Consider the following 25,979-nt stretch of genomic DNA (forward strand, 5'->3'; position numbering starts at 1 on the left):
AAATTCAGAGGCTAAGTCTAAAACTTAGCCAATTTTTAAGCAATTTATTTTCTATATTTAAAAAAGAAATGGAGATATGCCTTTCTTTGTGGAATTCTGTCCATGTGTCAAGTCTAGGGACTAAAAGCAATGGACTGATGTTTATCTGCAGTCACATGTTCCACCGAGTTCTCTGGCATTTCCCCTTTTCTTTCCTGAGATTGGTGTTTCTATATAGGAATTATTCATGGGTAAATATTGATTATGCTAAAAATCTACAAGAAGGAGATAACATGATCAGTATTCATATCTTAATAGTCACTGAATTTAGATGAGCACTTTGTAATTTTACTTTATAAAATCCACTTCCCTGTATTTTTAGATTTGCTTTGAAAAGTATGTTTTAATAGGTAGTTATAATTTAAAAATTATAACTTTCATTTTTTAAGTAAAGAAACAAATGGATATATAAAGTGCTGTAGTCAATCTGCTTCTTCAAGCTTTTCTTATCTCATCCAACATGATGCTGATAATCTTAAATAAGATGATATATTGTGCTTTTGAGCATAAAATAGATATGAGAATTGATATATGAAATATACTTTGTACATTTATTTTTATAGTACAAAGTCTGTCATTTTTAATCTTAATCTGTAGCAAAGAAGAGATTAATTTTAAAACAAAAATGCTTAAGATGTATTAATAACTGAAAGTTAATGAGTTAATTTTTTTGCCCTGTCATCAATCAGGTGGATACCTTTAACATTTAATTAAACAGAAGAGGCAACAAAATATAACCCCTCAGTATGATCCCATAATATAATTTTAAGTTGATAATATAGTTGTAAATATCTTATGCTCAGCTTTTTAAAAAATTAGTTACTATTATATGGACTTGTGTTGGTATTACACAAGTATTAAAATATAACTTAATCTCTGCAATGTTATCTGGTTAAGAGGCCACAGTTGGTGAGATATAAGTTTTCTCATTGCAAAATCAAAAACAGTAGCAACTGCCTATGTTAAGTAAAATAAAGTATGTATTTGAATAAAATGGAATAAAGAATGTAAAGTTGAGAATCTCTAAGAAGTTACAAATAGGCTAAACAATTTCTGTACTCTTATGTAATAGTCCCTGGTTTAACAAAAAGTTTGGGTTGACACTCAGTAATTAAGTCTTTTTGCCTTGACTCAGCAAAACTACACACAAAGCAGGAGTGGAAGACTTTGGTTTTAAATGGTAAAAGAAAGTTTGGAGCAGATAGCTATCTAAAATGTACTTTTATAATAGGAATAAAAACCAATAAGTCCACATTAGTTTCCTATTTGATTGCTAAATATTTAAAGAAATTTTTCAGTTTGTCTCACAAAGAAAGCACTTTTTTTTTCCTTAAGAAATTGCTTGTTCAACTCAGTGCTTTCTGTAAAACATTGCAAAATTTGTACATGTGCAAATTAAAACCATGACATACAGCAGGCTAAAATTGAGTAAAGTTTAGTTGCAGACCTGAAGTGCATTTTCTTGGTTTTGTCACCAGAAACATATCTTGCTAGGATATGATCAGGATTTTTTGAACAGTCCATGAAAGGTGACAGGGATATTAATCTCCACTTCGGCCCTGGCAACTTCACTCAAATCCTTGGCATTCAGGATCAGGAGATATGCAGGCTTCTGTCCTGCTCCAGGACTCACCACCACGCTCAGAACTACACCTGTTAATGAGAAGTAAACAAGGAAGTTTTGAATTTAAAATAGCTCAGACCCATCTATTATATGTCATCGTATTACCAAAGAAAGCCATATGACTTGCCTTTGGGCTCGGACTCTTTTACCACCTGGTTATGTGACCACCAGAATGGGTCTTTTAAAGCCCTTCTATCCTTAGCTATTAGCTTCAGGAAAGAAGTAACCGTGTCTGTCTTGCTTACTACTCTACCCCTACACCTTACTACAATGACTAGATCATTGCAAGCGCCCACAGGAACTTCACTCGGCCATAAAAAGGAAGAAAATTATGTCATTTGCAGGAAAATGGAAGGAACTAAAAAATATTACGGTGAGATACAGAAAATGAAGGGTCATATGTTTCTCTTACGTGGAAGCCAGAGAGAGATTGGGAAACAAAAAGGATTTCAGATAAATGGGGAAAGACACTAACAAAATACTGGAAGGGGATTAGGAAAGGGAGGTGGGGAAGGGACAAAAGAGACTTGATGAAATTGCAATTGAAAGAATGAAAAGGAAAAAAGTCAAATATGTTCATGTGTGATGTCGTCAGTAACAATCTCAATAATATGTTTGGGGAGGGGAGGGGGAAAGATCGGGGTGGAATCGAGTGAAATATATCAAGTGTGTTTCTATCACTCTGAACATCATTATGAGTTATAATTATAACTCACCAATGAAAGTATATTAGCAAGAAATACTTATTGAATGAGTGAATCTGTTTTGAAGAATATAACACATTGTAACTACTGCAAAAAAAGTTGTGATGAACAAGTGGAAACATAGATTAAAAGACTTTGAAAGCAACAAAAAATAGCACATCTAGAATTTCCAAGATCTATGTGGAAGCTGACTTTCTTCAAACAAAATGAGAATAAATCTTTTGTACTTTTGACTGAATGGACTGTGCAGGTAAAAATCATTTAGCATGAAGTGCTAAATGATTAGATATCTAATTAGTCATCTAATTTTTCTGTGATTTTTCTGGTTTTAATCCCAGAGAATGCAATATATATTTTCTTGTCCCAGCTCCTTCATGGTTAACTAAGAATGATGGCTGTAACTGAGTCACTCCTCACCGGCAGTGGCTCTGGGTCCCTTGCTTGCCTTCGGTTAACAAAAGAATAATTCAAAACTTAGAGCTACACTCTCCTGTTTATCTGCTAGAATACATCTTTTCCTTCCTGTAAGCTCTATCCTTTTTCATAAATATATCTTGGTCGGTAAGGCAAGCAAAGAAAATTAATGCTGGGTTACTTTTTTCTCCCTCTTTCCTTCATCTAGAGCAGCCGTGATGCTCTATCATGAAACCGGGGTGTGTGAACATTTTTTCCATGAGTAACCTGTAAGATTTAGTCATGAGATGGAACTTAAATTGAAGTAAGCTTAAATTCTTCAATTTTCTCCCATGTGTAGGAATCATTCTGAACATTAGAGAGCAGTCAACCTCTATTGAGCAGATGCACAACTCTCCTATTGAGCAGATACACAACTCTCCCGTAAAAAGAGTGTTAGACATAGTCATTAGTTTCATTACCATCATCTTCTTCCAAGGCATCTGGGTGAGAGACAAAGATGGGTTCCGATGGATATGAATCAGGCTCTTGCCACACCCACGTTTCTTTGGTTTTGACGTTTAGTTTACAGAGCTGTTTGTAAGAATAAAAAATTCCATTGATCATTTGGTCCCTATGTCTTACTCGATTAGCATAGGACTCAAAGCACTGTTCCGATGAGAGTAAGATGGGTTAATTACCCTGTCTGGAACGAAGTGATTCAAACCAAGTCCATACGCGTAGGTATAAGGTTTCCCACCGTACTTCTGGTAATTGATTTGAGGAAACTCAAATGCTACAAAACAGAGCACAAGCTTAGGAACACTCAGTTAATCTCTCGGTAGAACGGCTGTTCCCTTTTGAGTGACGCTCTCTAGATCAGCTTACCTTGGCGAGGCCCCGAGAAGAGAACCTCGGGTTCCAGCCAGATGGTCTCGTCACTGCACAGAATGGCGGTGGCAGTTGTGTTGGGGAGTGTGACTAAATTCTTTCCTGTGTCAGCCTAAGGAAGGAAGTAACAGAAACATCAATGAGAAGGAAAGAAAATCCAAGCAGCCAGAAATGCAGACTTCTCAAGTTTGGTGTCCTCAGTTTATTCTTAAATAAGAAAACACCCGCACTCCTACATGATGGGGGTGCGTGTAGAAAGCTTTAGAAGAGGGATCCTTGGACTGCCTGGGTAAATTGTAGGCTCCTGGGCCAGCTGATGGCTGTATGTCACTGAATTAGTCCTATAACCTCCTAATCTATTAGGGCCTCAAGTTTTTCATCCATAGAATAAGACTGTCCTCGAAGAAAATTTAGGGATCTAAGGAATGACCTCTGCAAAAAATAAACTATAAAAATAAAAAGATAAATTATTAATGTTTTTTGCCAAACAACAAAGATATCAGTCAACTATTTGAGGGATACAAGAGTGTTTATTTCTTTTATAGTTAAGGTATATTTTGGCTTTATTTAAAAACAATAACCCATGGAATTATGTTGACAAAAAATTAGAAAAACCATTAGACTAGATTTTTTTTTTCAGTACTGGGGAATAGAACTTAGGGACATTCTACCTCTGAGCTACATCCCCTGCCCTATTTTTTATTCTTTATTTTGAAACAGGGTCTCACTGAGTTGCAAAGGGCCTCACTGAGGTTGTCTGTGAACCGCCTCCTAAATGTGGGATTACAAGCATGTGCCACCACACCCGGCTGGCCCAAATTTTTAAAAGACCTTCTATTTCATACATATGCATGAACCTACACATACTACATATACATACACTCATACACACATATGAATTTTCTTATTATTTTATGAAAACAGTGGATACCATGATTTCTAAGAACACATCAATTTATCTGTATTTAATCACATACTTAATCATATGTTTTATTCTAGGCTGTATTCGAAGCATTCTAGATAAATCAGGGGTTGTAGCAGGGAAGGGATGATGTAGGAGAGAGGGGGGACCTGCTAGAGTGATGTTCCTGATGGGTGAGGGATGGAGAGAGCATCTCTGGATGGGAGATGGATAATTCATCCTATGAGTGCAAATGCTGGTGAGTAGTAGATGTGGAAGCAAGAGTTTATGGTTATTTTCTGATTTCTTTAATTTGTTTCAGAGGAATAGGAAGCACAGTCATCATGCGCTTATGAGTGTGAAGGTAGGAGGTGTTAAGAGAGGAGGGAGTGGAATCTTTAACAAGAAAAGAAAGACAAGAAAGACAGTAAGTGAAGCTGAGAAATGTAGCAGAATGGTTTGTGGTCATACATTTAGAATTAGAACACTTAACATTATTGTGTGTTTGTAGCACTGACGTTTGAACTCAGAGGTACAAACATAAAGTGAGTGGATATTCTAGCTGAAATAAGGTTGTAGTTTTGACAAATAAATCTGATAAAGTAAGAAAGAAAAGGAAGAAATAAGGGACCACGCAGGGGGTTATCGTAATTGTTGATTATAGAATTCAAATAGTGAGGAGGGAAGGAAAGTGCTTCAAGGGGGTGAAGGATAATGAGACAATTCTGTGTTCCATGAATTGGAAGCTCACAATGGAGACTGCATCACAGAAAGTGACAGAGAAAGATGAAGGGTGATGTAATGCATGGAATGGAGATTATAGAGGAGCACAGTCATGTGTAATGGCAAGACCAATGGCATGAGCTTGGCGGGTGAATGGTGAGATAGAAAATAAGATCAGTAGAGGTGGGCAAGGGACAAAGAGGTCAAATTGTCAGGAGAACCCCCTGAAATCACCAAGAATTAAAGGGTGTAGTAGAAGTAACATTGAGCCAGAAAGGAGAAGTGGTTAATGGGTGACAACAATAACAGGGCGGTGTGCAAGGGTATGCATACACGCCACCTGGCTGTGTGTGGAGCTGAAATTATATTCGGAAACAGAAGGATTTTTAGAGTATTAGGGCTGAATGGAGAAAACAACAATCTGGAAGCAGCAAAGCAGAAAAAGTTTACCCATCCTGACTCCAGACCTGGTCGTTCAAGGGCTGTACCTTTGTGCAGAAGAGAAATTGCCTCCTCTGGAAATTTCTGCTGGGGAAACTGGTGTCTTAAAAAATAAGCCAGATTTTAGCTATAAACAAATAAGCAAACAAACAAACCAAAAAACAGAAGGACTATTCTGAGGAGAGGATGTGTTTTTTTTTTCCTGGTAGTAACTAGTAGAAGATTTTGAGGGCAAAGAAGTGATGGGAGTTGGGGAGCAAATAGAGAAGATGGTTTTGTGAAACATGGCATCTCAAGGACCTTAGTGGTAGTGCTGGGGAGTGGTGTTCATGGTGCACATATTTATGTACATGTATCCAGTAAGCACAAATGTCTATGTCAAACCCATTGTGTGCAAGAAATCTGTAACATTATCTTTATTTTCCTCCACAACCCAGATCTTTCTTATTTTTGAAACTGATGCCTTTCTACTGAGACTCTGTCCTACTGATGTATTTGCACATATATAAAATAACATGCATTCAATGTTGCTTCTTGTGACATTATTTGTAATAGCCAAATATTGGAAACAATTCTACTGCCCAGCAGTATGGGGTTGGTTGAATAAACTGTAGTCTGTTCACACAAAAAAATACTGTACACTTGAAAAAGCAATCTATCCTATATAATATACTATACACTAAAAAAAATCAGTTTTTATTGTTAAATAATAAGAAAAGGTTTTGTACCTTGCTGTGAATATAAGAAGTGGATGGTAGATATAGAAAGATACGTTTGTGTAAATGAATGAGCAATGAAGATGATATAACTATATATACATTCACATTTGCATTTTCATCAATGTGTATAAACAAAGAAAAGAAAGCTATTAAGCATCATACATAGAAAGTAAGGAGGAACAGAATGGGCTAGAGAGAGACAAGGATTGGAGTGAGACTTCCACCCTTTTATATTATTTTGATATTTTTGATCATTTACAAAAACCATAGGGTCTATTCTAAAAACACAATTATCATTATCTTAATCAGTGTATCAAAACCTCACTCACTTTATGCTCTCCTCTTATCCTTTCTCATCCTTCCTTTAGTCTGTTTCTGACTTTTCTTCCCATAATTAATGACCTTTCTATTTATCCTTTCTTTGCCAATCCTTTGAAAGTATAGGCTCAGCAGCAGCTCTTCCCATACACTCACCAACCGCTGCTCTTGAAGCCTGGTTTCTGCCTCTCTTGCTCTGCACCCTTGGAAATCACCAAAGTTAGTGGAGGTTCTTAGTCTTTATTTCTTTTTAACCATCTGTTTATAGCTGTGGGCACTGTTAAAGCCCTTTCCTGCCCCAGCCTATATGGCATTTCCCTCTCTTAGTGGTAAGTAGGGCTCTCTGGAGGCTTTTTCTTTTTCTGGCTCTTCTTGTGTCTGTCTCTCTGCACATGGGTATTTCCTGAGCAATTCACCTAGTCTTTCTTTTTCTTCTCTCTTGGTATTCCCCAATAGTTGATTTCCTCATTTCAAAATCAAGCCAGTTTTTATGTTTCTTTAAAAATTATAAAATATGATTTCCCCATACTACCATTCTTATATTTTATTATATTTTGTATAATTTTCATATCAGTAACTATCAGCTTCTCTTCTGTTCAGAACCTTCACTGTCTCCCTATTACCTATCCAATAAAGTGCAAGCCAGTGATGATAGCCCCTCTAGAAAATTCCTTTCTTCTCACTTTGAAATATAGTTACTTAAATGATCCTCTCTTTCCTTAATTTAAAGATGATTGTGAGCCAGTCCTGGTGGCACATGCCTGTAATCTCAGTACTTGGGAGGCTGGATTGAAGGTTTGAATTCTAGCAACTAAGTGAGACTGTTTCAAGATAAAAAATAAAAATAGGACTGAGATATATATCTGGAGGTGGAATGTCTCTGGGTTCAAGTCCCAGTACCAAAAAAAAAAAAAAAAAAAAAAAAAAAAAGAAAAGAAAAGAAAAAAAGATTGCATTTTTACCATTATTATCAAGATAATCATTTACTCAAATCAATTGGCTCATTCATTCATTTGGATTTTTTTTTAGTGGATACTGAATTATGCAGGAGTAGGAGTGTGTAAGGTCCCCCACCTGATCACTCACCAGAATCTCAACTCAACTCCAGATCCACATACACTGATCACCTATTGAACATTTATTTCTTCTGAGATTACCAGTAGGTATTTTTAACTTGACATATATAAAACGAATCTAACTCCTTTTTCTGCAAACCAGCTCCTTCTGCTTCTGTGTTTACAATTTAGTGATTTATACCTTTATTCAACTGCTCAAGATAAGAACATAGAAGTCATTTTGAATTCCTTAATGTATATAACTAGTTACCAACTCTTGTGGTTCTACTTCCTAAACATCTCTTAACTTTGTCTTCCTTTGTGTTTCAGCTGCCATTTGCTTTTTCTTTATTTTATTTTTATATTTATTTATTTATTTATTTTGGTGGTACTGGGGTTCCTGGAAGCCCTTCTACCTCCGGGCTACACTCCCAGACCTATTTTTACATTTTTATTTGGAAACAGGGTCTCCTAAGCCAGCACGCGCGGCTGGCTTCGAACCTGCGCGATCCTCCTGTCTCTGCCTCCCAAGCGCAGGGATTACAAGCGCGCGCCACCACGCCCTGCATTTTTCTTTATTTTTGAAATCAGGGGCACTCTACCTCTGAGTTACACTCCAAAACCTTTCATCATCATCATCATCATCATCATCATCACCTTCTCTTCCTCCTCCTCCTTCTTCCTCCTTCTCCTTTTCCTCCCTCCTCCTCCTCCTCCTCCTCCTCCTCCTCCTCCTCCTCCTCCTCCTCCTCCTCCTTCTTCTTCTTCTTCTTCTTCTTCTTCTTCTTCTTCTTCTTTTTCTTCTTCTTTCTCCTTCTCCTTCTTTTCTGTTACTTGGGGTGGAACCAAGGGCTTTTCTATCTCTGGGCTATACTCCCAGACCTATTTTATAGTTTATTTGTAAACAGGGTCTCACTAAGTTACTGAGAGCCTCACTCAGTAGCTGAGGCTGGCTTCGAACCTGTGTGATCCTCCTGTCTAAGCCCCCTAAGTGCTGGGATTACAAGTGTGAGCCATATCTTGATTTTTAAATTTTTTAAAAATTTATTTATTTTTTAATTGGTGCATTGTAGTCATATATCAATCACATTGGAGTACTAGACTTGAGAGGATATACAAGCACACATCATCCAATTAGTCCTCATCCAGCCCCCATCCCATTCCCTCCCCCTTCCTCGATCCCATGCTTGTTTGGTGATTAACTTTGATACATTTGTTTATGTACCTCCTGCGTTTTAAAGAGGCTCCGTCCTCCACTATTCCATACCCTCTGATTGGTCACATTAGTTGCTTCACTATAGGGCCCTTTCTATAGCTCAACCTCTTCCTGTTGATTAGGGGAAGCATCTGATTTATATTTTCTGCGATATTTCTCTGTGCATGCCGTGTTGCAAGTACCGATCCCACTCTTGACGGCCCCAGTAGTGGCCTGCCTACCCGGTGGATTGATCCAGACCTTGCTGGCTCAAGCAGCGGCCTTGCCTCATGGGAGGCCCCAATTCTGGTCTTGCTGGCCCCGACACCAGCCTAACCCCTCAGCTGGCTCCGATCCCGGCCTCGGAGGCCACAGTAGTGGCCTTGCCTCACAGCAGGCTCCGATGCTGGCCATTGGCCCCGGTACCGGCCTAACCCCTCGGCAGGCTACAATCCCAGCCTTGGAGGCCCCAGCACTGGCCTAGCCTCACAGCAGGCTCCGATCCCGGCCTCTCTGGCTCCAGCACCGGCCTAACCCCTCGGCAGGCTCCGATCCCAGCCTCGGAGGCCCCAGTAGCGGCCTTGCCTCCTGTCAGGCTCTGATGCCGGCCGCTGGCCCCAGCATCGGCCTAACCCCTCGGCAAGCTTTGATCCCGGCCTCGGAGGCCCCAGCACCAGCCTTGCCTCATGGTGAGCTCCGATCCCAGCCTTGTTGGCCCCAGCACCGGCCTAACCCCTCGGCAGTCTCTGATCCCGGCCTCGGAGGCCCCAGCACCAGCCTTGCCTCACGGCAGGCTCCGATGACAGCCTCATTGGCCCCAGCCCCAGTCTAACCCCTCGGCAGGCTCCGATCCGGCCTCGGAGGACTCAGTAGCAGCTTTGCCTCATGGAAGGCTCTGATGCCGGCCATTGGCCCCGGCACCGGCCTAACCCCTCGGCTGGGTCTTATCTTGGCCTTGGAGGCCCCAGCATCGGCCTTGCCTCACGACAGGCTCCGATGCCGGCCTCGCTGGCCCCAGTACCGGCCTAACCCCTCGGCAGGCTCTGATCCTGGCCTCGGAGGCCTCCGTAGTGGCCTTGCCTCATGGAGATTTTTAAAATTTTTTAATTTTAAGACAGGTTCTCACTACATTGCTCAGGGCCTTGCTAAATTTTTGAAACTGGCCTCAAACATGAGGCCCTCTTTTTTCAAACATCCAAGCACTGGGATTATAGGTGTATGCTACCACACCTGGTGCCATGCCATTTTCTTTATTCATATATATATATCATTTTTTATGGGCCTATTGCATTCATACTCTAATAGGGCTTCTAGCCTCTAGCCTCTCCATCATCCAATCTATACTCTATGATGTGCAAGAGGGACCTTCCTGAAGTACAGAGCTGTTTGTTTCCTACACATCCCACACATTTAAAAGACTTCAGTGACTCCTTAATATTTATATATCATCCAAAGACTAATAAAACCCTTATAATATCACTATAACCTGTCTTTCAGTCTCTGAGGCTAATACCCTCTCCCTTGTATTTTTAATGAATCAGCTACAGGTATTACTTTTCATTTCCATAGTAAGTCTTTGTGTGTGTGTGTGTGTGTGTGTGTGTGTGTGTGTGTGTGTGTTTTGTTGGGAATTGAACACAAGGACAGTCTTCCTTTGAGCTACATCCCCAGCCCTGTTTTTAAAAATTTTTTATTTGAAAACAGGATCTGGCTAAGTTGCTGAGCCTGGTTTCAAGCCTGCAATCCTCCTGTTTCAGCATCCCACATACTAAGATGACAAGCATGCACCTCCATGTTAGGCTGTCTTAGTTTTTAAACCCCTTGCCTTTGGAGAAGCTTTTTGCTCAGCACTAGTACCTGAGCACAACCTTCACCCACCTCTGCCATTATCATTCTTCATAAAACTTATGAGTTTGCTTAAGAACCAGCCATAGTATCTGGCTCTAAGTTTGTTTTATTTTTCACTATGTCTGATATAAGACTTTGGTTCAATATTTTATATTTGGTTCAATGTTTTACATTCCATGTAGCAGCTTCAACTCCTTTTGTGGAATTAAGAAGCCTATGGACATAAAGGGAAGTGTGTGTTCATATATAAATGTTCACACACACCCCTCCACACACATATATAATTTTTAGTTCGGTATTTCTTTGGTGTGACTCTGATTATTCCAAGAAGATAGGCATTGAGCATGAGGAAGAAACAGTAGAAATAAAGAGATAAATGTACTAGAGCTCAGAAAACAATATCCCCAACTCTTGTACTTTAAACTGAGGCTATCAGGGGTGAGCAAAAGCCAGGTGCTCAAAGTTCCCTTATCTACCCAAAGACCAGATCAGCGAAAGAAGAATGCAACGTGATCAAATCTTCTTTCTAAAATTTCATTTTCCAGGGAAGATTAAACTCAGGTCACAGAGGAAAACACTGAAAATCAAACCCCACTCTGGAGCTCAGAGGAGCTTTCTGGCCATTGTTTTCTCCTAAAAATCATTTCTCCTTTTTTACAAGTGCATACAGCTCCTGCTTCTCTCTCCTCCATGAAAAGGGCATTTAATCCTCAGCTACTTGACCTTTCTTTGAGTTTTGTATTTTATAGAATTCCCATGTGCACATTAATAAATTTGTGTGCCATTTCTCCTGTTAATCTGTCAGTTTATTTCAGTTATCAAACCTTTAGAGGGAAAGTTTGAACTTTCCTATAATGGTCTAATCCTGTTAATAATTTTTGTCCTCTGCTATTTTCAGATTGGTAGAAAACCAAAACAATTCACTCCTTTCACTACAGGTTTTCAAAAGGGTACTTTCTAATGCCTCATTTCTCCAGAATTTCAAGTTATTTCAAGTACAATACTGACAAAAAATCTTAGGAATTGGTAGGTCTGCACCATTCACTAAGCCATGTATTTTAAATGGATTTTATAGCTGAAAGAGCAGGAGATTTAGAATCAAGAAACCTGGTTTTCATCAGGTTCTGCTGCAGTAGGCTTTGGCTAAGTCACACCATTCTTCTGAGCTTCGGTTTCCTTGTTTATAAAGTGAGGGGAGTTTTAATTAGTTTATTTTTAAAGTCCCTTACAGCTCTGAAATTTCAATACTTTATATAGAAACATAAAACCAGATGACCATTCCTGAGAGAAATGAACCATCCTAGGTATATCTGAAAACAGTTTAGAAGAAGGTTACCTTGTCAATATTCAAAGGGAGCACATATCTCCTAACTTCGGGTTGAGGCGCTTTACTGGCATTTTTTTTCACCTCTTCCCAGTTCTCACGCAAATTGGCTAAATATAAGTAATTATAAACAAACTCAAACCTGCAAAACAAGAAGTCAAGCATGCACATCACTACAAATAATTTTAGGGAGATGATTCATGACTTTGAAAAGCTTATGTTCCTTTTTCACAACGCAGACCACTAATGACCCAGGTATATCAGCATCATTTCCTACAGACTATGTTGGATCTGGAGTAAACGGCATGAGAAACCTGCCTCACAGAGATGTTTGAAAACACAGAAGACTTAGATATGTTCTGTTCCACTTCTTGTCACCATTATGTTTATGTCTTTAGGTGTTAAGTTTTTAGTGACCTGGCTAGTCTGGGGTGGGAATGGGGGAAGGGCTAAATGAGTGATGTGTGCATGTAGGCCTCTACCATCTTGTACTCCATTAAGATGTATGACTACAATGCACCAATAAAAAATTTAAAAGAAAGTGAGCCCAAAAGGAAACACAATGAATGCTATGTGCATGCATGTTTCTGTCATGCGGAACCTCAGTATAATCTATAATTATAATGCACCAATAAAAACAAAGCAAAACATAAAGTGTCTGAGTGAGTAGGTTCAGGGCTCCCTAGAGATACTGACAGGTTTAAGTCAAGTTTAGATTCATTTCTCAGGTCACAGAGCCTTTTGTTTTCAGGTCCAGTTCCTGATCCCAAGTAGCTTTCAATTATTAACTATAGTTTTGAGGTTCAGATTGTGTTTCTGATTATCTAAATTCCCTACTGCTTTTTCAATTATGTTTTTGAATCTTGCAGACCTCTTGTTGTGTTAGATGCAATTCAGATTAAACATTGAGAGCAGCATTTCTTTAAAATCATCCTGAATTCCAGAAGCAACTACAGAGGAAACATTAATCCAGTGCCGCTTCTTACCCTTTCCAGCAACAGAGATCCACAATCAGAAATTCATTGTCTTCGTAGGTGTTGATGTGATGGAAGAGGTTGAAAGAAGAAGTTCTATATTTATTATTGAGGTACTTTCTTCTTTTTTTGTCAGCAATATGCAGCCAAACCTTGAAATGTAAGAAATATATTTTGATGCATTTGAAAAAGGAAAAATGCACATTATAAAATATATCTTCTTTAGAATCAGGAACTTGACTGATAAATAACTTACCCCCATGGTTTCATTAGATTCAAAACAGTCCATGTAGTTGGCTCCCCAAAGACTCCATGAAGAAAGGAACTTGAACAGGTTAATTTTGACTGGTGTCTCCACAAAAACGATATAGTTGGGAGTCAGACCAAAACTATTCAGAAACACAAATGGGCTTATGAATGGAAGGGCTGAGTCTCAAGCTATAACTAAATATACATATACAAAGTACGCTTAGTTATGTGAATCAACAGTGCCTACAGGTAATTATTTATGTTTAAATTTAATTTTCTGCAAGAAAACATCGTGATCAGGATTGGTATTGAAAGGTAGGCAAAAGAGATCTTTAAACTGGAGTTTTCCTGGAGATTCATAGCAGGCCTTCAAGTTACCTATGGACGTAAGATGGCTTGAATCGATCGCTGCAGGGGAATTGTACAACGACCTCTGACTTGCTTATTGGATCTTCCTTGTCTGAAATAAAGTGGTTTTAAAAGGCTTTGGAAGACCCTCTTTTTTTTTTTCTTAATACAAAACATTTAGAACAGCTTATACAAGCAATGAAATACATTTTCAGATAGTGTTTTTTTTTCCAGTGTTTTCTCAGTCATTGGTTTATCTTAGTGAAATTTCATGTGGAGTTTCGATCACCTAAGAAAATCTAAATAGCAACAAAATTGGAAAAAGTGCACTCCAATAGACTTTTGCAAGAGTATAATGGAGTCACATCTTATAATAAATGGATGTGGGGTTTAAGTCAGAGGAATGAGAAAGCAAAACTTGTTCAAAGTACCTTTTGTAGTATCTTAAGATGTCTAAAATGATAACATAGATGAGTTTATATCAACAACCTTGTGCATTAATTCTTATGCACATATAGAGTTTTTTTTACTACCAAGTCAATGGCCTTCAAACCTTAGTGTGCATCAGAAAATAACAGAAATGACGTGTGTGTGTGTGTGTGTGTGTGTGTGTGTGTGTGTGGTTTTAGGCATTGAACCCAAGGGTGTTCTACTTCTGAACTATACCCCCAGCCCTGTTTGTTATTTATTTATTTGTATTCATTTTTTTTTTTGAAACAGGGTCTTGCTTGGTTGCTGAGAGTCTTGCTAAGTTTCTGAGGCTGGTCTTGGACCTGCAATTCTCCTTTCTCAGCCTCCTAAGACTAGAACTACAGGTGTGCATCACCATCCATGACTCATAAATGACTTCTTAAAATCCTGATGTGGGACCTACTCCCAGAATTTCTCATTCAGTCTGGTTGGGGTGGGGTCAATATTTCTATTTCTTATAGGTTCCCAGGTGATGCTGCCAGTTCAGAGACTACATTTCAAGTTCTATACTAAGCAATATTAAACAACAATCCATACTAATTAAAATAATTCTAACATCAAGATGATTATCAATGAACCTGGCAATGAATAGAAGATGAATAGAAAATTTTTGAGTATTCTTGCTCCTTTTTTTTCTAGACTTCTTTGTAGTTTTGGGAGTTAATAGAAAATAGTACATTTGTGTTTGTGTGTCTGTGTGTGTATGTGCGTGCACGCACACGTGCACGTGTCTACGCACTATTCTGTATGTATGTATGTATGTATGTATGTATGGTTATTTAATATAAATTTTCTTGGCATATTAGTAAGTGATTAATAAAGGTGTGCTGGATTTGAATCTAAATTGTATATTGTCAAATCCACATATACTCTAGAACTTGAACCATTGTAAAAGAACACTTGGCGACTTGCTTTCTGTGTTTTCAAGTTAATGTCTCTTGCTGTGGTGCCTTGGGCACAAGGCACCTGGTAGGGGACCAATGAGAGTAGCTGGTATAAAGCCTTAGAGTAATTAAACTATGCACATGATACTATCCTGCCATTCTGGTCTGGTATCCTGAATTTCCAGTAGCCTTTTGACAATATAGATATGTTTTCAGAAGAAGAAAGACTGGTCAACCCACCTGCTTGCAGTGGAGGGATCTTTACAATATTGTAGGCAATTGAAAAATTTTTCCCAAAGCAATTACCAATGTTGTAAACAGTTCCATCATTTTCAATGTGGGGATGGGCAGTGGCGCCATTGACTGAGACATAGTTGCAAAGATCCACCTATGGGAAGGAGAACAAATGCATCTACTTTAAGAGAAAGATGACACATTTGCCCCTAGTCTGGCCCCACTGCTAACCTGTGTACTCTGGCTTTGTCTTTCTTTCCATCTCTGGACCAGACTTTTTCGAGCTTGTCTAAAGTCTCACTTTCACTGCACAACTCTCCTCTGACCCCATGTTGAGTCCGCAGGTGTCTGAAATCTACAGTTCTTGGAGACTGTGCTCTTCATTTGATGTATGCCATAAATGGCTCTGGTTAGTCATTTTCTTTTTGCATGCAAAGGTTAATAATCCTAAACACTGGTAAATTTGAGTTCTGTGACTTCTTTATACTTCCTTTATTATATTGAATTTTATGAAATTGTTGTTATTTTTGGGTAGTACTAAAGATTGAACCCAGGGTCATTCTACCTCTGAGCTACATCCCTAGTCTTACTTTATTTTCAAATGGAGTGTCACTAAGTTGCTGAGGCTGGCTGCAAACCTGCAACCCTCTTGTCTCAGCCTCTTAAGTACTGGGATTACAGGTGAGTGTCACCAAGCTGGGCTATTCAATCATTTTTGATGAACAAGAATGACAATGTGGCATGGGACAACATAAATAGCAAAGCCAGTGTCTTGCACATATGACGCATTTGGAGCTAAAAGGAACTTCAGGACTCATCTAGTATGAAAGTCTTAACCTAAGCAGAAGCAGCATGAACATTCCAGAATTAAATTCAAATGTTTTTTGAATAAGGATTCAGAAATTTAACTTAATTCAGAGTCTCATAAGAAATTCAGAACCATACACTTAGCACAAACCTTTCAGTTTGCAGAAGAAGAAAAAAAAAAAACACTGAGGTCTCAGAGAAGTCAAATATCTTGTCCAAGGTTATTGGGCATATGTTGAAAACTCAGCCCAAGATTTCTACCTAGAACCTACTCAGTGAAGATTAATTGAATGAATAGTTAATGGAATGTTTATCAAAACAAAATTCTTTTTAAAAAACAGGCAAGACCTTCATCCACTCATTCATCCACTCATTCATCACTGGACTTCTAATCCATGCCAAACACTTGTGCCAGGGTCTGGGAACATCGAGAAGACCCTTATTTTCAAGGACCTCAGTCTATACTTAGGCAGTCAATATTGTAGGCGACACGTCAACATGTAGCATTTAAATGTGAATTAATTATAATCAGAATAGAACTTTAAATACAGTTCTTCAGTTATGTTAGTGACACTTAATGTGCCTAATAACACTTGAAAAATGTGATGATAGAGTATTTCTATCACAGCAGTAACTTTAATTAGACAGCATTTTATTAGATCTGTATGCAGTCATGTAGGGCAGCAAATGCAAAATAGGACATGTGGAGAAAAGCTAGCTAACCCAGACTGGGGGGTTGGGAAAGCTCCCTGAAGGCAGTGCCTCTAACTCATCCTGGAAGGGTTAGTAGATGTTTACCAGGTGGAGGAGGCTGATAGGGCATTCCAGGAAGAAGAAATCCTAATGGGAAGGCATGAAACTGTGGAATGGCATGTGCTGTCAGGATTACCAGTTAAGCAGCATGGCTGCTAATGAGGTGTGCCTGGAGAAGGGGATGTGAGAACAGCCAGTCCCTCTCATTTGGACTTTTTCTTGGAAACTATGGCCCTTAATAGAGTAACACATTTGCATTTGGATTAAAAAAAAATACTTCTGGTGCACTGAAAAAAAATACTTCTGGTGCACTCCTAATTTTACTTAGGTGAATCAAGCTGGGGGCAAAAGCACTGGGTAGGATGCTATGTCAATAAGTAAAAAAGAAAAATTCGAACTATATTTTCATATGAAGTCAGACTACAGTGCTGATCACAGTGGAAACTGACTGTCCCATAACAAAGTTTTCTGGGCCATACCCTAGCTTCTACTTTTCCATTTAAAGCACCATGCAATTGGGATATGGATTCACTTCACCGTCAAATGAATGTTTTAGAAACTTGGCTTCAGTTCTTCTCTAAATGATCTGACACATTTGAGCATGATCACACACACATCAACCAGAAAGAGCTGTTGCGAGTATGTGTTAAGACTTAGTTAATGGTCTGTGGAGAATTATACAAGAATTATACATCAGCACGTGATATTGAGATCCAGTGTTGGGACTATTTTTTTCCTTTCTGTCTCTATTACTACCATATTCAAAGATCTGGTCTTCTTTGTAAGAGTTATCTCTTAACTGGTACATAAAAGTATAAAATTATATATATCAGCTGGAAACTACATGTTTCAATATGTATATATTATATAATATTTAAATTGGTTTAAACATATCTCTCCTAACATTTATTGCTTATTAATGATGAAAACACTAAAATCCTTGAGCCCATTATTCAAACTCTGAGTTTCATCCTACCCTATGTCCCACCGTTCCCTTGATCCTACATATTCTAGGTGACTAGTTCTCCACTGGGAATGTCATTGCCCCCTCCTGGGAGATCTGGAAATATCAGAGGCGTTTTGCATTTGTACAGTGATTGAGGACATGACTAGCGTTTAGTGGATGGGGCCCTGCAAAAAGTGTAGGAGAGCCTCTACAGCGGCGAGTCACTCCCTACCCAATGCCTCGAGAGCCTCCACTGAGGAATAACGTGAGTATAGCCAAAGAGACTATTCTTAGTTTCCATGAACATATCCCTTATTTTCCCAACTCTGTGCTTTCCATTATCTAGAATATCTTTTCAGCAAATTTGCTGAAGCAGTACACTTCTTTAAATTCTAGCTCAAGTACAAGTCCTTTGAATTCTTGATCTGGCGCTTGCCTGATCCCACTACTGCCAGAAATAATCTCTTATCTGGGCTTTCTTAGAAGGTTTTATTTCCCTTGTTTTATTTTATTTTTGGTAATGGTGATTGAGCCCAGGGTTATCCTACCTCTGAACTATGCTCCCAACTCTTTTTTGGTTTTTATTTTGAAACAGGGTCACTAAGTTGCTGAAGCTGGTCTCAAACCTGTGATCCTCCTGTCTCAGCCTCCTAAATACTGGGACTACTGGGCATGTACCACCATGCCCAGCAGTTTTTCTTTTTTTAAAGAACTCATCACATTTATATTCTATTAGAGTTAATTTGTGTGCCTATTTTATTTTCCCATCTAGATGTTAAAGTTTCTAAGGATGAGAATGCTACCTTGCAAATAGATGTCAATGTGCCTGTTTCAAGGAATACTGACTGCATCGAGATTGCTCAAATTCTCAGAGAAATGTGTCCCTTTCTATTATAGTTGACATACATTTTGCACTATACTATTTAAGATCTCTCTCTCTCTCTCTCTTTCTCTCTCTCTCTCTCTCTCTCTCTCTCTCTCTCTCTCTCTACTATGCTTTGAACCCAGGTGTGTTCTACCTCTGACCTACACCCCAGTCCTATATATTTATTTACTTTTATTTTTTGAGACAGGGCCTCACTAAGTTGCTGAGGGTCTTGCTAAATTGCTGAGGCTGTCCTTCAATCTGTAATCCTACTGTCTCAATCTCCCAAGTACTGGGATTACAGGTATGCCTACCATGCGTGGCTAAGATATGTTTTTATTTATAATGAGTATAAGAAGGGACAAATTAATGCAACATATTTATCTAAAACCATGAATTTTCAATATTAAAAGCTGCAGTTTTTGAACACTCAGTACATACCAGGACCATGATAGCCTATATAAGCCCTGAAGATCAGGGACCCTCTTATCTTACTTACTGATATATTCCCTTGTATCTGTCAAAAGTTCTAGAACATGGAAAGCACTCAATAAATATTTGTGTCATGAATGAACAAATGAATGAACATGTGAGGCATATTTTGTGGTTTTCCTACAATCCATAAACACATTTAAAATCCCACAGATGTAAAAAATAAAGCTTGTCCTATGTTACAGAGTTGGTGACAAGGCAAGGCTCTGAAATTTAATCTGGCTCCTGTGTTCTTTCCATCAAATCCCACAGCTGATTTAATTCTCAGTTCCAAACTGGGAATTCTTGAGCAACATCCCCTGAGCCCTGCGTCCTACCTGCTTAATTGTCTCCAAGGTCTCCGGATTAATCTTGGTAATGAAGTTGGTTTCTGTGCAGGCATAGTAATCCTCCCCCACTGGGTAGATATTTACAAGGGCATTGTCAGTCACCTCCACTCCTCGAAAGTAAGAAAAAAATCTGCGGAAACAAATGAATTCTTCAGTTCAACAGCTCCCAGGCCACCAGAGAAAAGAGGCTGATGTAAAAAGACTTTAGTAACATGCAGCTCAGTTTCAATAACCTGGAGAATATGTTCTTGCAGGGGTCTGGGAAAGCACACGTGCCGAACTCTGTGATGACGATCCGTTTCTCAGTCATTGCACGCACGTAGGCATCGGTGCGAATGAACCTGAGGGACATGGAGACAGGGGAAGGGTCACAGATACCGGTCATCAGTGCCATGTAAGTGGAGCTTAGAATGGTTACTCAATGAGTCTTCAGCAGGGCAGAATCAAAAACCATAACATGAATTGTCAGTTTCCTTTCTTAGAGTGGCCACAGGGGAAAGAGATAGCAAGCCCTGAGCTTAAATTTAGTTTTCTAAACTTTATGGTGACAGATAAGGAAGTTCAGAGGAGTTAAGCGATTGGCTTATGTGGCCGAGCTTGGTTATGACCCAGGATGGCCAGAGTTGGACTAGCTTTCTGTATCGTGTAATACAGCCCCATGGGACTTCTGACTCCCTGTACTTAAGACCTCATGATCTATGTGTAGTAAGAAATATAGGATATGGTGTGCTAAATTATACTGCTCTCAATATCCCTCTGTCCTTCCTGTGTTTCTATTCAATTCTAGAATCTATTTCAATTTAACCGAATTTATTTTGTGGTACTGGGGATTGAACTAGGGGCATTTTATATCTACTCTACACCTTCATCCCTTTTTATTTTATTTTTTTATTTTGAGATAGGATCTCACTGAGTTGCTAACTCTCACTGTGTTGCGGAGGCTTTCCTTGGACCTGTGATCCTTCTGTCTCCACCTCCCTGATAATGAGATTCTAGCATGTACCACCACACCCAGATCATTCTGATATACTTTTAAAAGTATATTCTTCAATTCATCCTCTTGTGCAGGCAGATCTGCTGACCACATCCCACATGAGCTGGCCAGTATTGCCAAGGATTTCTCATGTGGAGAGCCAATTAAAATCTGATTTTGCACTTTCTCTTACGAACAGGCCTTTAGAAGGCATATGAAAGCTTCATCTGAACTCCAAAATTTGCTCTCACAGCTAAATTTTCCTCTTCTAGCACAGACTAAGTTATCCTGACGACTTCACATCTTCATTTACTCTTCCTTTTGATGTCACTTCAAAATGCCTGCAATGTGCGGTAATCAGCAGAGCTCCTAACAGGCCCGAATATTGAAACAAGGGACAAAGTCTTCATTGTGCTGGGAGCACTTCCTGGAGTGATATTAGGCTTTCAAGTCTTTACGTAATAACCCCACATTTGTAGAAAACTTCTCTTTCTGGTATTGGGATGACCTACATGTTCCTTGTGACACACCTTCTCCTTCCCAGTCCTCTCTGATTGTATAACAGAGAAGGAATCAAGATAGCCAGTACTATAATAATAATAATAATAATAATAATAATAATAATAACCATAACAACTTCTTTATGCACACGTGCTTCCTAGATGCTAGACTATGTTCTCATCTAAATTCTTGTAATGAACCTATCAAGTAGATTCTATTATTTCTCCTATTTTACAGAATGAGAGGTCCACATCTCAACAGAGGTCAAGCACTGAGGTGAGTGGTACTTGTGGATATAGGATTCAGAGCCAGGCATGTTGGGCCCCAGGCTCTCCGTTTTAGCTTCTTCATGATCTCATGGCTACCAGGTCTCTACATGAACATACTAACCCAGGAAGATGCTGAGAAGGACATGGTACAGAAGTCCTTTCTTGGGTTCAGGAGGCTAGAAAGCACATGGGAGGGAGAGCTAAGCTAGGTCCCACTTTTGGAGGTGAGGAGAGGGTGAGCTCCTGTTCTTCCTTACCTTCTATGATATGTGACATGTCCTTCTTTAAAGTCAAACTTGTGCAGGAGGGCTTGTCCATCAAACAGGTGGTAAAATGGTTCAGATCCAACTTCAAAGAGCCCTGGCCCACATCGAAGGAGACTGCCGGTGAGCCAGAGAGGGATGCTGCCTGCCATGAGGAAGACACAGAGCATCACTCCTTGTCCCTGCTCTCGGGCTGTGCTTCTGCCTCCTTTGTTGGGGTCATCGCACTAGCAGCAGGACTGAGCAGCCCTCACACCAGGTAGTGCTCAGAAGGTATCTACAGACTGGAGTCTCTTTTCCCTAGAAGACCAGGAGCTGAGAATTGTGCCAGTGTCCCTGAGCTTAGATAATGAGTTGGAAGGAGTGAGGGGAGGCACCTTGAGGTGAATGGACTTCTGTACCTAATAGACTTCCCCAGATACCAATCTATTCATCTTCTTTCCGTCCCACTTTTAGAACAATTCTCAAATTTCTTAATGTATTTGGTGTATTGAAGAGTAAAAGTATGAATAAAGAGCAGGTATCAAGACATTTAAATAAGTGTTGTATGTGTAATCCCAGGACTTGGGAGGCTAAGACAGAAAGATAACAGGTTTGAGGCTGTTCTTAGCAATTTGATGAGACCCTATTTGAAAATAAAAAATAAGAAAGTGCTGGGGGTATAGCACAAAAATAAGTACTGCAGAAGAAGAAGAAGAAGAAGAAGAAGAAGAAGAAGAAGAAGAAGAAGAAGAAGAAGAAGAAGAAGAAGAGGAGGAAGAGGAGGAGGAGGAGGAGGAAAGGAAGGAAGGAAGGAAGGAAGGAAGGAAGAAAGAAAGAAAGAAAGAAAGAAAGAAAGAAAGAAAGAAAGAAAGAGAAAAAAGTTGTGTTAAATTGGGTATGGTAGCACATGCTTTTAATACCAGATTTTGGGAGGCTGAGACCGGAGGATCATGGTTCATGGACAGCCTTGGCTACTTACTGAGGCCCTTCACAACTCAGTGAGATTTCATTTAAAAAAAAAAAAGACTAAAAAATAGGGCTGGAGGTGTAGCTCAGAGGTACAATGACCCTGGGTTCCATCCCCAGTACCACCAAAAAAGGTTGTGTTAAGCGCCGGGCATGGTGGCGCACGCTTGTAATCCCTGTGCTTGGGAGGCGGAGACAGGAGGATCGCGCAGATTCGAAGCCAGCCGCGCTGGCTTAGGAGACCCTGTTTCCAAATAAAAATATACAAAATAGGTGTCTGGAGTGTAGCCCGGAGGTAAAAGCCTTTCCAGGAATCCCACTACCACCACCACCAAAAAAAAAAGTTGTGTTAAATAAATAACATTTAAATAAAGTGACTGAATTACTAGTCTTTTAAAATTCTGAACCTCAACCCTCTGAGGATATGAACAAAATCCAGATGAAAGTCAACCTGCTGTAGCAGAAGGTACACAGAGATGGTGTACGGACCTGGACTCTTGCTGAGGATATGCCACATTCCTCTCTGGGCCTCAGTTTTCTTGTTTGCAAAATGAAGGGCACCGAAGATAGTTCTTAAAAACATCCCACTCTCACAGTGAGTTTGTGCCCTATTATCTTTGCAAAGTACAGCATTATTTGTGCAAACCCTACCAGGATTTCTTTCTTTCTTTTTTTTTTTTTTATAACAAATGGGTTTATTTCTACAGACCAATCTTAGCAGCTTACCCAATGCAGGATAAAAACGTGAAAAGAGAGCTTGGTTTAACTAGTTGCTGAGGCTGGCCTTCAATCTGTGATCCTCCTGTCTCAGCCTGCCAGGTAGTGGGAATATAGGTGTGTGCCACCTCATCTGGCAGCTAGGCTTAACTAGAAGCATAATATTAATTTTCTGATTATTAGCACCTAGCATCAGAATATAATTGAGAAAAAATATTTTCCTCATCCTTTTTATTTTGCAGAGGAGAAAGCTGGGAGGAAGGAGACTTGCTCAGGCAGTGACCCTTCCTACAACACCACATCATACCAAGCAAGGACTTGTGTGGCTCACACGGGGTTTTTAGACAAGGATGGTGATGGTGATTATAAAACTACCATCTATTGATTACTTTGTGTTCAATTTGGGGTGAATTATTCTATTTACATGATCTCATTTAATCTCCCCAACATCATCATGAGGTAAAATTTGGCCTTTTGTAGGTGAAAAAATTGAGGTTCAGAAAGTTTAAATAAGCCGGGCGTGGTGGCGCACGCTTGTAAACCCCGCGTTTGGGAGGCAGAGACAGGAGGATCGCGCAGGTTCGAAGCCAGCCACGTGTGCTGGCTTAGGAGACCCTGTTTCAAAATAAAAATGTAAAAATAGGTCTGGGAGTGTAGCCTGGAGGTAGAAGGGCTGCCAGAAACCCCAGTACCACCAAAAAAATAAAAATAAAAAAAAGTTTAAATAATACATAGGATTCACAGATGGTGAAATAATGGGGCTGTGACCATACCTGCCTGTCTCTAGAACCAACACTCTTCCAATATAATGGACATGAAAGCCACCACCCTTTATGTGATATTCCCAGACACTTCTCACCAGACCCTCTTGTATTCAGAGCCTGGCGGGACAGACATTTGCTTCTGAGGCATTCACTGTGTGACAGGTCCTGAGCCAGGTACTGATGGTTTGAGAACAACAAAGGTGTAGTTTTCAAGGAATTAATCTAGGCAATACTTATCAACATCAAGAGAAATGAAAGTAAATGTAAATGACAGAAAATGGATTCTTGGTATAAAAACCTGAACCTCCAAATTCCCCTCTCTATATCTTGGACAGGGAGCCAGTACTGAGTGATGCTAATGAATAGGAATCCAGAACAGAGAAGAGAAATCTCTCCCCCCAGAAGAGGAGGGCTTCAAGTCAGATGAGCCCTACCTGTAACATGGGCCGTGAGCGGCGAGGACAATTCCTCCACAGTTTCGAACAGTTTCTTGTAACCACCAGCAGGATGCTCCACTCTGAAATAGTGGGTAATGAAGAAGAAGCCCACATTGATACTCAAGAAATCCGGAGAAACAGAAGAAGTGCTCCAAGAGAGAAGGCATCTTGGTCCAATGTCCATCCACAACCACTAGTGGCAGGGAGTATGTGGGGCTCATGGGGAGAGAAGTACTTGGGGATGGAGGGAGTCCCAACTCAGGGCTCCTCCTTTCAGGTCAGGGAATTTCTCCTCTCTCTCTTTCTCTCCCTCCCTCCCTCCCTCCCTCCCTGTCTCCTTCTTTTTCTTCTTTCATTACTTGGTATTGAAGACAAGGGTATTTTACCTTTGAGCTATACCCCTATTCCTCCCTTTTTATTTGGAAACAAACACAGTCTCACTAGGTTGCTGAGAGTTTCACTAAATTGCTGAGGCTGTCTGTGAACCTGCAATCTTCCTGTCTCAGCTGCCCAAGTGCTAGGATTATAGGTGTGCATCACCACACCTGACATGATCTCTCTTTTATGGTAGTGGTCTCAGGGGCCTCAATCCTGCCCTGTGCTGTTATCTCATATTTTTGAAGACAAATTGATGAATCCTGCTGTTCTCTTTCTGAACTTGGATCGTACACAGGATCCTTCCCAAGAATTACCCCCGCTACTGACACTTTCAGCTGACCATATCATTGACTTTCTTGCCTAATGGAAAGATTAATTCCTCTGGCTTCTACAGATTGGGAGACAAGAACATTGAGAATGATATTAAATCTTTCTTTCTTTCTTTCTTTCTTTCTTTTCTTTTCTTTTCTTTTTCTTCTTTCTCTCTTCTTTCTTTCTGTACTGGGATATAACCCAGAAGCATTCTACCTCCAAGCCACACTCCCATCCCCCTTTTATTTTTTAATTTTTTACTTTGAAACTGAGGCTTGCTAAATTGCTGATGGTCTCTCTAAGTTGCTAAGGTTGGCCTCAAACCTGTGATCCTCTTGTCTCAGTCTCCAAGTACTGGGATTACAGGCATGAGCCACCATGCCCAGCCCATCATCTCATGTCTCCACCAATTTCCAAGAGCTGCAGTGCTTTTTTAAACTAGTCAGAGCAAGAGATTCAGGTTCTATATTGTTGCTTAATGTCTATATCCTCTTTTGCATCCATTTTATAACTTCTTAGAGTAAGAGCTCTGACCAGACTTCCTAATGATAATTATATTTTATAAAGCACATACTATGTGCCACATACCATAAAAGAAACTTTACATGGCACTAGCTGATTGGAATTTCACACAATTACAATGGGTATAAGTATCATTATACTCATCCTATACATGGAAAAAAAAACTTTAAAAAAGCTAAGTAATTAAGGCTTTAAAGAGTTAAGTTATTTTTTCCAAAGTCACACAGCTAGGAGATGAGTGGGTAAGAAGTGGAGCCCAAGTCAGCCTGATGCTCCAGTGCTCAAAACTACTTCCAAGCCCCAGCCTCAAGTCATACAAATCTTACCACGATTTAGACCCACATTCTATATATTTACTTCAATATAGG

General features: G+C 39.7%; 1 protein-coding gene across 1 annotated transcript; it reads right to left on the reverse strand.

The window, feature by feature from the left end:
• Positions 1–1,540: 1,540 nt before the first annotated feature.
• Positions 1,541–25,131, reverse strand: RPE65 (retinoid isomerohydrolase RPE65; the record flags this gene model as incomplete). Its single annotated transcript, XM_080692656.1, has 14 exons — positions 25,092–25,131; positions 24,397–24,477; positions 21,528–21,678; positions 19,761–19,868; positions 19,516–19,657; positions 15,342–15,489; positions 13,777–13,858; positions 13,406–13,538; positions 13,162–13,301; positions 12,188–12,317; positions 3,649–3,763; positions 3,462–3,556; positions 3,243–3,354; positions 1,541–1,692 (listed from the first exon to the last, which is right to left on the reverse strand). The coding sequence occupies exons 1-14, from the start codon at positions 25,123–25,125 to the stop codon at positions 1,541–1,543; spliced, it is 1,623 nt and encodes a 540-aa protein (XP_080548782.1). The 5' UTR covers positions 25,126–25,131.
• Positions 25,132–25,979: the final 848 nt, after the last annotated feature.

This window comes from Muscardinus avellanarius (assembly GCF_963383645.1).
Source record: "Muscardinus avellanarius genome assembly, chromosome: 3".
NCBI classification, from domain to species: Eukaryota; Metazoa; Chordata; class Mammalia; order Rodentia; family Gliridae; genus Muscardinus; species Muscardinus avellanarius.